This window comes from Triticum dicoccoides, chromosome 6A, assembly GCF_002162155.2.
Source record: "Triticum dicoccoides isolate Atlit2015 ecotype Zavitan chromosome 6A, WEW_v2.0, whole genome shotgun sequence".
Taxonomy (NCBI): domain Eukaryota; kingdom Viridiplantae; phylum Streptophyta; class Magnoliopsida; order Poales; family Poaceae; genus Triticum; species Triticum dicoccoides.
The window spans coordinates 606254430-606270469 of NC_041390.1; the positions used below are offsets into that span (position 1 = coordinate 606254430).

General features: G+C 45.2%; 2 protein-coding genes across 3 annotated transcripts; both read right to left on the reverse strand.

Moving 5' to 3' along the window:
- Positions 1 to 6128: 6128 nt before the first annotated feature.
- Positions 6129 to 7497, reverse strand: LOC119318365 (BTB/POZ and MATH domain-containing protein 1-like). Its single transcript, XM_037592910.1, has one exon. The coding sequence runs from the start codon at positions 7457 to 7459 to the stop codon at positions 6395 to 6397; it is 1065 nt and encodes a 354-aa protein (XP_037448807.1). The 5' UTR covers positions 7460 to 7497; the 3' UTR covers positions 6129 to 6394.
- A 138-nt stretch (positions 7498 to 7635) lies between these two features.
- On the reverse strand, positions 7636 to 13098 carry LOC119318367 (calcineurin subunit B-like). 2 transcript variants are annotated; one of them, XM_037592911.1, is made up of 9 exons: positions 12699 to 13098; positions 12359 to 12486; positions 12135 to 12235; positions 9996 to 10223; positions 9737 to 9861; positions 8882 to 8978; positions 8636 to 8745; positions 7999 to 8073; positions 7636 to 7767 (listed from the first exon to the last, which is right to left on the reverse strand). In XM_037592911.1, the coding sequence occupies exons 4-9, from the start codon at positions 10108 to 10110 to the stop codon at positions 7717 to 7719; spliced, it is 573 nt and encodes a 190-aa protein (XP_037448808.1). In that variant the 5' UTR covers positions 10111 to 10223; positions 12135 to 12235; positions 12359 to 12486; positions 12699 to 13098; the 3' UTR covers positions 7636 to 7716. The 2 variants fall into 2 exon arrangements, with proteins under 2 accessions (XP_037448808.1, XP_037448809.1); XM_037592912.1 differs by lacking the exon at positions 12359 to 12486.
- Between the last annotated feature and the right edge of the window lie 2942 nt (positions 13099 to 16040).

A 16040-nucleotide genomic window follows, 5' to 3' on the forward strand; every position in this document is an offset into this window, starting at 1 on the left:
GCTGCAGATTTGGGCGAGGGTTTTGCACAATGGAAGTGGAACGGACGTTGGAAAGAGATGAAGCTAATGGCTTCCTTTGGAAGACTAGCCACCAGGCCACACATGTCATCGTCTGCGGGTCTACTGAATTTTACATTAACATTAGCGGAAAATCGTATCAACAAGTTTTAAAAAAAGAGTCAAAACAATAATAAATATCAAGGATAAGAAGACACATACTCTTGAAATTTGGGGAGCAAATAAGAGCATTTTCTAGCTGACGGAAAAAAGGAAATATAAGTAGCATAACTACTTATATTTTCCACTTTTCACATGTTGTGTGCCGTCCAGCACGCTTTTTCGCAATTTTTAAAATTCTATATATGAATTTTCGCCAAGTTACAGATACCTAGTTCACATGAACCCAAGATGAGATTATGATTTCCCGTACAAATACTGACCTCCTGTACTAATAAACAATTTTAAATTCGTAACGTTTTGGAAGTGTGGAAGCTGTGACAAGATTCACTCTATATTGACACTGCATCATTAATACCCTGAAAGACAGAAAGAAAAATGACTCTGAATTGGCACTGCATTCTGTCGCACGCTGTAATGTGGACATAATGTGGACAGGTACACAAGAACTCAAACAGTGAGCTCCCACTGTATTATGTCGCACGCTGTATTGGCTGTGGTCTATGGACACTTGTTTCCAGCAGACAGAGAGTGCCCCTTGCATCCTCGTCTACTGAAACCTGCACGCGCCATTCAATAGTCGATGGGCACTTCAACCTCCACCTTCAGGCCGGGGTGGTCGATGATCCGAAACCACGGCAAAAAAGTGGTTTAGTTTCACTTCCTGTCCAAAAGTACAGAACAAGAACGATATAGCTATGCAACTGTAAATATACTACTAGATTTTAGATGAGTGCTAGCAGCCACACTGGATAACAGTATAACCAAATAAGCTACTCCCTCTGTTCACTTTTATAAGTCATTTCAGACAACTGAAAATAGGCTATTTTGCACATTGTCTGAAATGTCTTTAAGGCCTTATAAAAGTGAACAGAGGGAGTATGTTTTTCTTTTATTCAGACAAAACTGCCACAGTATTACAGCTATGATCTGAAAGGTACGCAAGGTTTAGCTCTGTACCGTCACAAAATCTTCTAATGATAGCGTGGAATCCCGTGTGTACCCGGCTCCTTCCAACACCTTTTGTTAGTACTTGCTGAAAGGCGTCAATTCAAATTGCGTTAAATTTCAGTTCCAATCCAGCAGTACAGAACAAGAGCAACATACAGAGAAGAAATGCTATAGAATTGTAAATGTAGTTTATAGATGAGTACTAGTAATAGACACACTGGATAACAGTATAACTACTACATAAGCTATTATTTGTTTTTGTTCATATGAACCTGCCATGGTATTACAGCTCGCATAAGAGTGGTAAGCAAGGTTCAGTTATGTAGCGTCATAAAATCTTCTAATGATAGCGTGCAATCCCATGCGTACCCGGCTTCTTCGAACACCTTTGCTGGTACTTGCTGAAATGCACCAATTCAAATCACGTTACTTTGAGATTGTACTGTTGTACAATCTAATGAAGCAAGAATTAAGAAGGAAATCTCTTCCCTCTTGCCCGGCCATGGGCAAAAAGGCCCCCGGCTGGCCCTCTCGCGCCCTCCTTCTAGCAGCCACATAACGATTTGGTATCAGCTAGCTTCGGTTCGATCATGTCTTCACCGTCGCCCAACCCGTCTCTTCCCCTGCCGGTCACCTCGTTGCCTCTGGCGACCACCACGACCATCGCCCTGCTCCTGCCCGCGCCGGGATCCTCCGTCGCGCCCGCGCCCGCCGTCCTCACCCCGGAGGAGGTGTCTGGGGCGCTGCGGGACCCAACCCAGGCGGTCCAGGAGATCTGCCTATTCTTGGTCGGGTCCTACGGGCCGCACCCGGCTGCGCCGCCCATCGCCGCCGTCTGCCATGGCAGCCGCTGCACCAGGCGGCCTCCATCGCGCTCGACGGGCCGCTGCAGCTGCCATCCACCGCCCTACCCTAGCTGCCGTGGCAGCCGCCGCTCCTGGCAGCGGAGGCTGCCGCTGCCCCAGGGCGTCCCCGCCGCGCTCGCTGGGCCGCTGCAGCTGCCATCCACCGCCACCACCGCCCCGCCCTGGCTACAGTGGCAGCCGCCGCTCCTGGCGGCCTCCGCCGCGCCCGGCGCTCCGCTGCAGCAGCCACCGTCGGTCAGCTCCGGCCCCGCATCGACCGCGCCGGCGGGAGTCCCGATCCACCAGATCAAGTTCCCGCCGTCACCATTACCGCGTCCCCAGGGCGTCCCCATCCAGCAGATCAAGTTCCCGCCGTCGCCGTCGCCGTCGCCGCTTCCGGCTTGGATCACTACCCGCCACGTGTCGGCGATGATAAGGCTACAGGCTGCTGCGCGCGGCCTCCTAGCGCGTCGGCGTGCTCGGGAGATGCGTGGTCTGCAGCTGCCGCTCCTCCCAGCTGCCCTTCGCTGCGCAAAGGACCGCGATCTCGTCCGCTGCGTCGGGGATCTTGGGCATGCTGTTTTCCCCACGGGCAGCGACCTCAAAGTCTGCGACATCGGCGGTTGGGGGGGGGGGCGCACCCCTCGTCATTCACCATCGCAAGCCCTCCACTCTTCTCTGTGCGGTGCAGACCAACAGCCGTCCGACGGGGAGAAGGCAGGGTGTCACCGACAGGAGAGCACCGCATAGCACCACTGCATTCCGCCGGCCGCCACGAGGGCGCCTCTGCTGGTCGCTCTTGCGACCACTTCCAGGTGGCCATACACACGCACTCCTTTTGTCCAGGTGGTGTCCATGGGATCCAGGTGGCTGTACACGTGCACGTCCGACATGCCGATGATGTCCACTTAAATCGTCCGAGTCCATTTCAAGTTGAGAGTAATAAACCAAGCCGAGATGTAAAAGGCTTGTTTTTAGGTGTTAGGTTTGTGTTGCGTCGAGTCATGGTTGTAAGTTGGTTAGGTTGCAGCTCGAGGACAAGCTGCACGTCCAGGTGGGGTGCAGTGCTAGAGTAAGTAATAGGCCTAATGGGCCTGGGCTGGCGGTATAGCCCGTTAGTCTTAGGGTTAATGAGAGATAAGGGTCGCTTGCTTAGGAGTCAAGTAAACCTATCTATATAAGGGGAGGAGATGTATCAATCTAATGAAGCAAGAATTAGAAGGAAATCCCTTCCATCTTGCCCGGCCGTGGGCAAAAGGCCCCCGGCCGGCCCTCTCACGCCCTCCTTCTAGCAGCGTGTTAGAGTAAGTAATAGGCCTAATGGGCCTAGGCTGGCGGTATAGCCCGTTAGTCTTAGGGTTAATTAGAGATAAGGGTCGTTTGCTTAGGAGTCAAGTAAACCTCTCTATATAAGGGGAGGAGATGTATCAATCTAATGAAGCAAGAATTAAGAAGGAAATCCCTTCCATCTTGACGCGCTAAGTCTTAAGGATGCAACTAATAACGAACACTTGACTAAGAAAGGATGAGTTCCTAAATAATTATATTTTTTTGAACTAATAGTAAGGCTTCCTTTGGTTTGGAGGAATTTCATAGGAACTCTAGAGGATAGGATTCTTATAGGATTTTTTCCTTTAGAGCCCTTTGGTTCATAAGAATGGATTCCTATTCCTACATAGGATTGGTTCATATCCTCCACATTTCATAGGAAAATAAAAATGAGTCTAGACTCAATGGAAAAATTCCTTTGGTGTCAACCAAATGACATCCCATTTCCTATTCCTACTCATAGGATTTGAGATACATGTCATCTCATTTCCTACAAAATTCCTATTCCTACGATAATCCTATCCTATGAACCAAAAGAGGCCTAAAAGGTTGCATTACACCGAATATTGCCTTTGCACAGCATAGGCATATGCTACTTCGAACAGCTGAAGCTATGAAAAAATCTGCAACTTACTGTCAGGATCGCCTTCAGATCTTATGCTCACTTGATGCGTTCATCGTGGCAGGATACTAATTATTTGAAGAGAAAATAAGGAAAATGTCACCTTTTTTGTCGATTTAGTTAGTTATTTGCGAGTTAATGCACTACGCCAAGAAATACAGGATTTGCTTGAAATGAGAACCTCTGTTTGCTGCTCTGACATAGAATGTTGCACTGTGAAGCATGCTATTTTAAACATTTGCAGCTACAGAGAAACCTACAATTGAGTGGCATGGACCGCTTCAGAAAAGTATTTATTCTCACTTGATGTGTTTATGATGGAAGGATGCCAGTTATTTGAAGAAGAAAGGAAACGGACACATATTTGTTGCTCTGACATGGATGACCCTGTTAAGAGTGTTAGGTCCCATAAAACCTGTACCAGGTCAACATATAGTTGTTCCGAAAATCAAAAGATAGAAAAAAAAACTAAATTCAAACATGATTAAGCATTACACTCAATCCTTTGCTGAATGCTAGCCCTTGTGCTGGCTGAAGGTAGAGAGAAAGGAAACAAAATCAATAAAGTTCAATCTATCAACCATACGGAGCAACCTTTGCATGAAAGAGGAGAAATAGAAAATCAAAACCAGATCCATATCTAGAGTTGCCACTGCAGAATCTCCTAAATATAACTTTGACGGACAAACTTAGAGCAAGGAAAATCAACAGAGCCGGGTTTTTCTGTTTGGTATATGGCATATGAGACACCAAGTTCTATGGAGAAAGAAAACTATGATGCCTTCAGATGTGGAAGATACTTTCATTCATAGTGATGTTCAGGAAATACATTTTCAGGTTCCACATGACTTAGACACAAACCATGACAATAGTTCTTATGCTAATCCTTCCATATCATAAAGGTTGAAGTGACTAGCATTGCCGTAGACCATGATCATCAACAAGAAGGTATTCACCGACTGAGTTGAATTAAGGAGGTTGGCATATCACTACAATGAATCAGATTCAGTTAGCTTGCTATTACTACTGGCTGCTACTAAGTGACTGTCAGTTGATTTCAAATCAAGATGGTTATTTCCAGAAATTATGCACTCGATGTCTAGACGACACATCTGACATGTCTGCTAGTTGTGTTGGGTCTCAGGGCTACATGTTTGTGTGAAAATAGTATAAAACCTAATTTAATTTTTCCCATAATTTACAGGGGAGCGCCTCTTGGTAAACATAGGGAATCAGTCAAGCTAAGTAGCATTGTAGCAACAGCATAATCAGAGGACAGTACATAAAAAAGAGATCACTCCATCAATCGGCACATGCAATCAATCAGTTAGTACAAAAAGGGACAAAGCAGCCAAAACTCTGCGTACCTGAGTTGGTGGATAACTAAGGGATGGAGGGGAACTCGTCCTCGGAGGGGAACATCTTGGCGCAGCGGTCCAGCCAATAGAACTACTCGTGCCTGCTCCGAGACTTCACTTCTATTGGGAAAACAGCAACACCACATCAATTAGAATCTTTTTATACGAAAATTCTGGTAATCAAAGAACAGAGTGTTGTGTTTCTGTTGACGCTACCTATCACCAACACAAAACACATGCTCCCCCTTTTTTTAACAAATGAAGCACTTGTCCTGCTTTCAATATAAGATATGAAATGGCTTTGCTGCTCCCTCAAGATCGACTTATAATTTCACAGGCAACCTGGATCGCATTCAAAACAAGAAAAGAAAATGTTGGATGTTCTAATTTTCTGAACTGATAGCATCCCATGACCCCCATGCAAATTTCTTGTAATGCAACTGGCCTTAACCAACATGATACCTCTGACAGAATCAAATTGCTGTCCTTAACAGATACCAACAACGACAATCCTAGAGGCAAACTGGTTTTCATGATTTGACAGAATTTCCATGATACCCCTGTTCCCACTTCCCACATCACCAAAACCTCAAAAAGGTATGTGTATTAATTGTTATAGCTGCAGAACTCCTTGGTAATAAATTCCTTTCCAACTAGTGTGGGTGTCAACCCTGTTTTTTGACGCACAAGGAGAGCGCAAAATGGAGTAAATAACAGGGCCAGTGTAGATGCATGATCAAGCTATCTGATAACAAAATACCATTTGATTAACAAGCAGAGTAGATAAAAGAATGTGTTGACATCTCCTTGAGAAATGTAGATGAAATCATGTACTAGCACAGTAGGTGATAATAAGAACATAATTATATTTTCTCAATAAGGTTCAGAAACCATGGAACCACAAGCGCAATATCAGATAACAAAGACCTGAAACCACAAGCTACCATTGCCTAAAAACCTTAGCATTTTATCACCTCCGATTCCAACGCACTTCCTGGTTAATAGGCACAGTTACAGATGCAATGAACTGATAAAACAGGGGCGAAATGAGGCTAATTTTTGCATCTCGGTTCACCATTGCTACAACACTCAGAGGCACATCCATCACTCAGCTAATGTGTAGGGGACATAGCCATGAGCTCGACCATAAGAGAAGGGCAGCTCGCGATCAGATGCTGGAAGCCGTCGGTGGCCACGACAGCCCTCAGATTTGGTGGAGCGGTGAGAAAATCGAAGCAGGCCTTCTTCAGCCCCTCACAGCGGTGCTGCTCGGCCAGCGTCAGGATGGTTGCTGCCGTGCCGATGTCGATGTACTCGCACAGCTTCTGCTCGCAGATCAGCTTTAGCCGCCCCATGCCATACCTGTCCGCAGCAACGAGCAGATGCTGGCATACGACTCCGTCTTCCTTGAACGTCTCCGGCAACAAGCCGGCGTATGTGAAACGGAGCAACGCCTTGAACACCTCCGCGTCCATGTCTTCCACGCAAACGACGCCGCCGTGGGCGGCATTACCCTCCTTCATGGGTCCAAAGAGTTGGGCGGCGAACACCGGAGAGCAGGCCGCGAGCACGCACCGGTGTGCCGCGACGGTCTCGCCGCCGACCTCAAACACCACGTCGGCGCCCATCCCGGTGTCGAGGAGCCTGCCCAGGTTCTCACGCAGGTCACATGGGGGCACAGAGACCAAGGCCGCCATGCCGCCGGCGGCGCGGTAACCATGGACGACAACGATATCGCACCGGACGGTGAACGAATCGTTGGTGAGATACTTTGAGCTCTCCAGCTCCACCCTCCTGACGAACTTGGAGTACTCCCAGCCCTTGCGGGGAGCGAATTCGTCGACCGGTGCCGACGCCATCGACGCGGCCTGCTCCGCCTCCTCCTCCTTGGTAACGAGGCAGATGTCGTACTGGGCCTTCACCGGCGCCGGGCCATCTTCCTCTAGTATCAGGGAGAGGGACACGTAGTCCGCGACCTCCGGGCGCACGCCGCCGGGGTAGTAGTCGATCCGCCAGCGGTGGCCGCCGATGATGAAAGGGTGAGACTTGACGCGCTCTCCGGTGGGCATGTCCTTGGTGCGGGAGTAGCCGTGGATGGTGAGCAGGTGGTGCCCGCTGGTCGTGTCAGCCACGATGGCGGACCTCGACGGCACCCCGCCGGCGACGGAGGACGCCATGGCCGGGCTGCTCCGCGGGATTGGGAGCTCGCAGCTCTCGTAGATGAAACGGGGGCGTTGGTCGCTTTAGATTTGGGCGAGGGTTTTCTTTCTTGCGGTGTGAAAGGGGAAAGGCGGACGGACGGAGGAAGGAGATGGAGCTGATGGCTTCCTCTGGAAGACTCGCCGCCGGGGCCCACATGGCATCGTCTGCAGGTTTTCTAAGGGTAAATCTCAAACGACACCCTCATCAGCTGAAATCTGCATTCGCCGTTCACTTAGTCGATGGGCACTTCCACCTCCATCTTCGGGCCGGGGTGGTCGATGATCTGAAACCATGTCACAGAAGAAATTCAGTTTCACTTTAGGTCCAGCAGTACGGAACGGAACAAGAGCAATATAGAGTGAAGAAATGCTATAGAACTGTAAAATCAGTTCATAACATGAGTACTAGTAGTAGCCACACTGGATAATGGTAAAACTGCACATGATATGCTTTCCGTATTCAGATGAATATGCCACAGCATGATAAGAATGGAAAGCAAGGTTTAGCTGCGTACCGTCACGAAATCTTCTAATGCTAGCGTGGAATCCTGTGTGTACCCGGCTTCTTCCAACACCTTTGTTAGTACTTGCTGAAACACGTCAATTCAGATAGTGTCAGTACTTCTAGATGAGATTATAGATAGTGCTGTAAATAAGCTTGAAAAGATTATGCATCCAGTTCAAAACGATAACAAAACTATTCACTGCAAACGGTCAGAGAGGGCACTAATGTCTTGTGGACGTGCAAAAATCATGAAATCTGGACACTGAGCTCTTAGATACACAAGGATTGGTTACACACAAGTCTATATTTTGTAGCTAGTGCTCCTCTGTTCGCAAATATAAGACGTTCCTCTGTTCGCAAATATAAGACGTTTTAGAGACTTGTGTAGTAAATATCAACATAGGAATTTGCAGTGCGAAGCATGCTACTCTGAACATTTACTGCAATGAAGAAACCTACAATTTAGTTTCAGGGTTCCCTTCACTTTGGAAACAAGGTATGCACACTTGATGTGTTTATTATGGCAGGGTACTAATTATTTGAAAAGGAAACAAGGAAAGAGCCACATTTGTTCTTGTTGATTTAGTAAGTGTACTTGCAAGTGAATGTACTATGCAATGAAATACAGGATTGAATCAAATGAGAACCTCTCTTTGCTTTTCTGACATGGATGAGCCAGTTAGGTCCCGTAAAACCTCTACCAGGTCCTTGAAGGATACTTTCCCCTTGCCATCAATGTCATACACCTTAAATATCACTGTTCAATGAAACACAAACCAAATCAACACCGGACCAGCAAATTAGTCATCATAAGGATCAGAGAGACCCAAATCAACATACACTCTTTTCAAGATAGACAGCAAAAGGGGGAAAAGAAACATGATGAGCATTACACTCAATCTTTTGCTGAAGGCTGGCCCTTGCGCTGAAGGTAGAGAGAAAAGAAACAAATTCCTTGAAGTTCAATCCATCAACCATACGTAGCAACCTCTGCAAACAGAAGACGTGGAAGCTCAAAATCAGTCTCACGTCTATAGTTGACACTGCTGAATCCCCGAAATATAGCTAAAACAGTCAAACTGAGTAAAGAAAGTGAACAGACTACGTTATTTGCAAGGAGGGTTGTGTTTTGCTGGAATAACTACACTATATATACAAATCAGATACACTGAATTTTACTGGGGAAGAAAAACAAACTACAAATCTTCAGTAGAAATGATTTATACGGGATTTTCATAGTCTATGATAAGCGTTACGTATTTGGCAAAAGCATTATACCAGTCTTTGAACTTTGATAAGCCTTTGTTTAGTGAAAAATATGATTCCATTGGTATCCAAAATCGAAGATAGCCAGAGCTTTTTCCAAGCAGACGTGGAAGATGGTTCGCTTCATAGAGATATTCAGGTTTCACATGTGTTAAACAGTGGTAAAACTCGCTATGCCGATCGATTGCGTACAGGTTCTGCGAGGCAGTTGGCATAACATTTTCAGATGCACCTAGTTCCTTGATTGAGTGGGGACAGAGCTGTATACAATACTACTAGGAAAATAGCAGTACAGGCAAGTGCTGTGTGTAAAATCCAAGGACAGCGCATAAAAACAAGAAGGGTCTGCTTCGTGGGCACGCGCTAGTACTCTACAGTCAGTCAGTCAGTCATCTGGAGGTGGCACGACAGGGACAAAGCGAGCAGGGGGGGAACAAAATTCGGCGTCTCGGCGACGGGGGGAGGACGGGGGAGGGACGGACCTTGGAGAGCGGGTTGGTGGAGAACTCCGGGATGGAGAGGAACTCGTCCTCGGAGACGAAGCCCTTGGCGCTGCGGTCGAGCTGGCAGAAGCGCTCGTACAGCGACACGATCTCCTGCTGCGAGACTTGGATTCGATTCGTTCGATTTTGGGGGGAAGAAAAACACTCAGACGCGTCAGGAATCGACCAATTCACCACCAAATCGAAGCGAAAATTGACGGAGCAGGAGGAAATTGATGGGGGAATCGCGGGCGCTCACATAGGTAGCTGCAGTGCTCCTGCACCTTTTTCCCCTCCTTCTGCCCCACTCGGCGCATCTCCACCTTTGGCATCCATCCGCGAACAGAGACCAGTCCATGAACATACCCAAGCATCTATTCCAGCCAAAGTTTTCGCCCTCTTGTCTATGCACCTTGCTGCCTGCGTGTGTGCTCGCGCAGCCTGCTGTTGCGCCATCTGCATGCGCAGGAGCAGTAGTATGCTGCTGCTGTGTGGTGGGTATGTACAGTTAGTCCGTGTGTGTGCTAGCTAGGTGAGGGTCACTGCTCTCTCTATAACTTCTTAAAAAGAAACCTTCCACTCTCCATCATGCATATCTCCGCAAGCAGGGAGACGCTTCCAAGATCAATAGAAAAAGGTCCTTGGATGAATAGGTTTTGCTTTTGGTGACATGTGATGTGATTTGTTCTAGCACTTAATGTATTAGCACGCGTATAATACTGGTTTTGACTTATGAAGTGTACCCTACATTACGTGTCTATGATGTGTGTTTGGGGCTGCTTCTTTCTAGGCAGCTCAATAGGAATAGGGTGTGTTTTTTCACCATCAGCTAGGGATCCACTACTTTATCCTAAACTGCTATTAAATTCACAATAGGGAGCATTTCAATAACAAAAGAAATCTCGCAATGGTTTATAATATCATGCATATATGTATGATGTACAAACAGTTCTTTTTTAGCTCTATTGCGTACCAAAAATTGAATTGACAATGTCTAAACAAATATGAAGTATAAAATTATCATAAAAGGGAATTGGTTTATTTTTCAAAACTAATGAAGTTGGATCTACTTAATGCACGTGTTCACCCACCAGTTAACTTCACTTTTTAGGGTAATTGCATTTTAAATCTCCACAAGAGGACGAAAACACTACTCTTTTGGAGATCATCTAAATAAGATGGACAGGCTCCACACCTCCCGTGCCATTTTATGTGTTTTAGATTTTACTTCACAGAGCATTCATCAGTTTTGTGTTCTAAATTTTACTACAGAGAGTGTCTTTGGACTGAGGCCACTTTGGAGAGGTAACTTTAGCACAATTGATGGTTGCTTTTCCTCCCCTGTTGACATGTATCTCCTTCCTCTAGATGTGAATATATCAATAAAACAAGGAATTTTTAATATTACTGTCTGACGGAGTTCACAAATTATTCAACCTTTTTGCAGCTATATGGAGATCTGGCCGGGCGGTCTTCTGTCCTACCTCTGAATCAACGATATATTGTGGCTGTATATGAAGTGTGAATATTCAGATATGTATGCTGCCTCCTAACTTCTCTTTACAGATTTATTATCTATGAAATGAATGCAAACAAGTCCTATCTTACAGATAATTACTCCCTTATAGATAAATCCGTTGATTCATAAATTAATTGGCCGGAGATCGGTAGACAGTCAAGTGGATTGATACCTGGAGTTTAGAGCTCAAAATCCTTCTAACTTTCTATTTGGCTGTATTTTCTTGACAGCTTTGAGAGAAGAAGAAGAAGTACTGTTGGTAATTCCTGACATGTATAATACCCATTCAACCGGTGTATATCGTCTGTTATGTTTAATCTGTTCCCAAAATAATTTGTAAAGTGGCTTTAACAATTATACACCTTCTCTGTGTATTAGTACTCCATTTTTGGGCAGTTGGAAGAAGTCAGTTTATACATGGGAAAATGACTTTATTTACTTGCACTGTTGCTTTTATCATTTAACAAAGATGTTTGTGAAATAGTTTGTTAGGCATCACAGTGAAGCTTGGCCAAGGGACTTATGTCTAGGCCTACAAGGCTCGAAGCACTGCAAGTAAAGTGGCGCTCTTTGATGTATATTCATTTGTCAACTAATACCTGGTCATACGCTCTTTGATGTATATTCATTTGTCAACTAATACCTGGTCATACTAGAGAAGCGCGTACACACAAGGGCCCTAACAGGTTCTAAATATGTACTTGGATGACCTTTAAATACATGGATGATTATTTCGCATAAATAAAGCCATATCGTCATTTTAACACAAGAAGCAATCAGTGTCCCATAACACAAATAGCCACTGCTTTTTCTGAGTAGCAAATTAATTACTACTTATGGGGCCATCAAGAAGAGCTCTCTGCACAAAGGAATCATTACCTGAGCGAGGCATACAATTCAAGCGGCCTTTCACGGATTCACCTTAACTGATAGCATGTAACCATAAGATTTTATTTCTTGAAATATAAGGCCGCACCACCCTGCACAAAGGAAACAAGAGTTTTACAGCAGGTAAGTGGCCACTGTGAGAAATTGAAGATAAATCACAACCTGCTCATTCAACAGGTAAAACCGAATTTGAGGTGAAGTCAGAGTCACTAAACTGAGCATTTGTTTTCCCATTGGACATGTCGGAATTCACAAACATCCAAAAGGAGAAGATAATGTATCGGCCAAATTATCAAAATTAGAAATTCTCTGTCAGGCACAACAAATGCACCAATCCATCAACCTAGACAACAATATTAATAAAAAGTTATATTTTTTCAGCGAACAATCCCGAATTTGACCACTATTCTTACTAAGAAACAAGTCAAGTATTCAAGTACATGTTTCTACTTCCTTACCATCAATCCAGGAACTCATTACTCTACAGAGAAGCTCAATTCAGGCAGAACAAACACACGACAACCAGAAATAGCAAGCGAAGCAAAGGAACCGAACCTGGGGCACCATCTCTGCCGCACGGACCAAACGATACCCGACCAGAATTGAGGAGCAGGAGGACGATATGCTGACCCCATGCGCAGCTCCACGGATCTTGCCCCTCTCCGTCCCCAGGGCGACGGGCTGTGACGGCGAGCACGAGGCCATGGAGGGGATCAATCAACACTTCGCGACGGTGCGTGTGTGGTTCGCAGGTCGACCGTGGGCGGTGGGTGTCAGAAAAGCTCACGTGTGGTTGCGGCAGTGCGCGGCCAGGCAAAGCTCGCGGGGCGACGGTGGCTGCTGCGTGTGTGCGCGTAGTTGCCGTGAGCGGCGACCTGCGGTGTGGCTGCTGCATGCGGTAGCCGGGCGTGGGGCGGCGACACACGCCGGTGCTCGGCCCAACGCTGTCAGAATGGAGTTATTCGTGTGCCGCACAGAAGCAGAGAGAGCAGGACTGGAAAACCTTATCTCTTAGGTCATTTTACATTTTAGCACTTATACTTTCCCTTATTTGTGTTCTATAGCTTACATGTTAGTTTTCACTTTTCAGGCACACTTCTCAATCAAATCATTCCTTTTATGCATTTTTTAATCATATGGACCCGTACAACTTTTTTTGGCATTCCTCTTTGACATATTTTTCTTTCATTCTCGATAGCAATCAACATGGCATTATTTGATCTATTATTTTAATAAATGAAACTTCCCATATGAAAACTTACATGAAACATGCCTAGGAACATCATTATGTAACATCACAAAAGAGTAAAATATACGGGAGGGCAATGAGGGAAAAATTGTGCTTGAATGAAAAAATTTACTTCTACTTTTAACTCGCAGTCGATTGATCAGTTCTGAATCAAATGCATATCATAGTGATGCCTCTTTTATTTGTTCAAATCGTTGTTGCATGCAGTGTCGCTAAGCACTTGTAGGCCGCATGGAACAATTTGCAAATGCTTTGCCTCATTTCATTGGAGGTACCAATCCGGCGGAAGACTCCACAAGAATGATATAAGCTACGAATGAATGTAATGTGTCTGGTCTTGTTTGAAAAAAAAAAGAGGACAATGTATAATTTCCATCTGGCAAGATGAAGCACTCATGCTGATGATAAATGTATCATTTGCAAATTGTTTCTGTGCATGTCTTGCTTTTTTTTTACTACAAACTCATGCTCATAGAAGTCTTATTTTTTATCGCATGAAATAAGATAATGTATATATACACATAGTACTGTCTATCGTGTCCACTGACAATAAAGAGATCTTCTCCGGAATGTGGTACCGTCTCTTTTCCATCTTAGATGTATGCCGTGTGTAAAATAGTTATGAATGCAAGCTTTTTCTCTTTAATCACCACTTGATGAAAATAGCATGCATACAGAATATTTCAGTACATACAATACCTACGTCTCAACGGGCGCGGCGTGCCGCCGCGCGGGCTTCGCTAATACATTTCAATTGTTGTTTGTTAGAACTAAACGACGAAATTCATGCAACTACGGCTGATTTCATATAAACTGAACGAAATTTTAAACTAAAAGAAATATACCGGACTAAGGTAAAACTAGTCTACGGCTGGCACCGGCAGATATCCAATCGCACTACACAGATGCCCTTGACTAGTCTACAACCGTCCACGGTGTCCAGCAGCCCGCTCGTCGAATAGCCGTGAGCCCCGGAAGGGTTCGTGTGAGAGCACGTTGTTTTTCGACATCCTTCAAATGTCGCCAAGTTTTTGTTTACATGGCCTTATCGGACCAATTCAAGGCACCCTGAAAAGTTGGTTTAGTTTTCAACTTATGTCTTATCGGTCAGAAAAGGCCGGTAAATGGCGGGACGTCTCACAACTTGCATACGGTGTTGAAAAACGTTTAAACTTGACATGGATGCCTACCATGGGTATGCCCACTTGGTGGTAAAAGATTATGGTCATTTCAAGGATGTACAAAAACAGATCATGTCGAAGGAGAGGGAGGAGGGGTCGGGTATTACCAGAAGCTTTGAATGGGAGCACATTGTTTCTTAACATTCTTGAAATGACCCCATTTTTTCATCGCCTTATATGACCAATTCAAAGCACCATGCCAAGTTTTTGGGTGTTCGACAAGTTTTGGGTTTTCTAGAGTATTTCTCGGTTAAAAAAAGGCCGATAAATGGACAGATATGTCGCAACTTGCATAAAAATGTTAATAGTGAAGGAAATATGCCCTAGAGGCAATAATAAAGTTATTATTTATTTCCTTATATCATGATAAAAGTTTATTCATGCTAGAATTGTATTAACCGAAAACATAATACATGTGTGAATACATAGACAAACAGAGTGTCACTAGTATGCCTCTACTTGACTAGCTCGTTAATCAAAGATGGTAATGTTTCCTAACCATGGACAAAGAGTTGTTATTTGATTAACGGGATCACATCATTGATTGAATGATCTGATTGACATGACCCATTCCATTAGCTTAGCACCCGATCGTTTAGTATGTTACTATTACTTTCTTCATGACTTATATATGTTCCTATGACTATGAGATTATGTAACTCCCGTGTGCCGGAGGAACACTTTGTGTGCTACCAAACGTCACAACGTAACTGGGTGATTATAAAGGTGCTCTACAGGTGTCTCCAAAGGTACATGTTGGGTTGACATATTTCGAGATTAGGATTTGTCACTCCGATCGTCGGAGAGGTATCTCTGGGCCCTCTCGGTAATGCACATCACTTAAGCCTTGCAAGCATTGCAACTAATGAGTTAGTTGCGGGATGATGTATTACGGAACGAGTCAAGAGACTTGCCGGTAACGAGATTGAACTAGGTATTGGATACCGACGATCGAATCTCGGGCAAGTAACATACCGATGACAAAGGGAACAACGTATGTTGTTATGCGGTCTGACCGATAAAGATCTTCGTAGAACATGTAGGAGCCAATATGGGCATCCAGGTCCCGCTATTGGTTATTGACCGGAGACGTGTCTCGGTCATGTCTACATCGTTCTCGAACTAGGGTCCGCACGCTTAAGGTTTCGATGACAGTTATATTATGAGTTTATACGTTTTGATGTACCGAAGGTTGTTCGGAGTCCCGGATGTGATCATGGACATGACGAGGAGTCTCGAAATAGTCGAGACATAAAGATTGATATATTGGAAGCCTATGTTTGGATATCGGAAGTGTTTCGGGTGAAATCGGGATTTTACCGGAGTACCGGGAGGTTACCGGAACCCCCCGGGAGATATATGGGCCTTAGTGGAAAAGAGAAGAGGCAGCCAGAGATGGGCCGCGCGCCCCTCCCCTCCCTTGGTCCGAATAGGACAAGGAGAGGGGGCCGGCCCCCCTTCCTCTTT

Bases quoted from the DNA above. Each gene is read 5' to 3' on its own strand.
- LOC119318367 (XM_037592912.1), bottom strand. From the start codon at position 10,110: ATGCTTGGGTATGTTCATGGACTGGTCTCTGTTCGCGGATGGATGCCA. The intron at 9,862-9,995 runs GTGAGCGCCCGC...ATCGAATCCAAG, and splicing joins GGAGCACTGCAGCTACCTAT to TCTCGCAGCAGGAGATCGTG. The intron at 8,746-8,881 runs GTAATGCTCATC...TTCATTGAACAG, and splicing joins CCTTCAGCAAAAGATTGAGT to TGATATTTAAGGTGTATGAC.
- LOC119318365 (XM_037592910.1), bottom strand. From the start codon at position 7,459: ATGGCGTCCTCCGTCGCCGGCGGGGTGCCGTCGAGGTCCGCCATCGTG.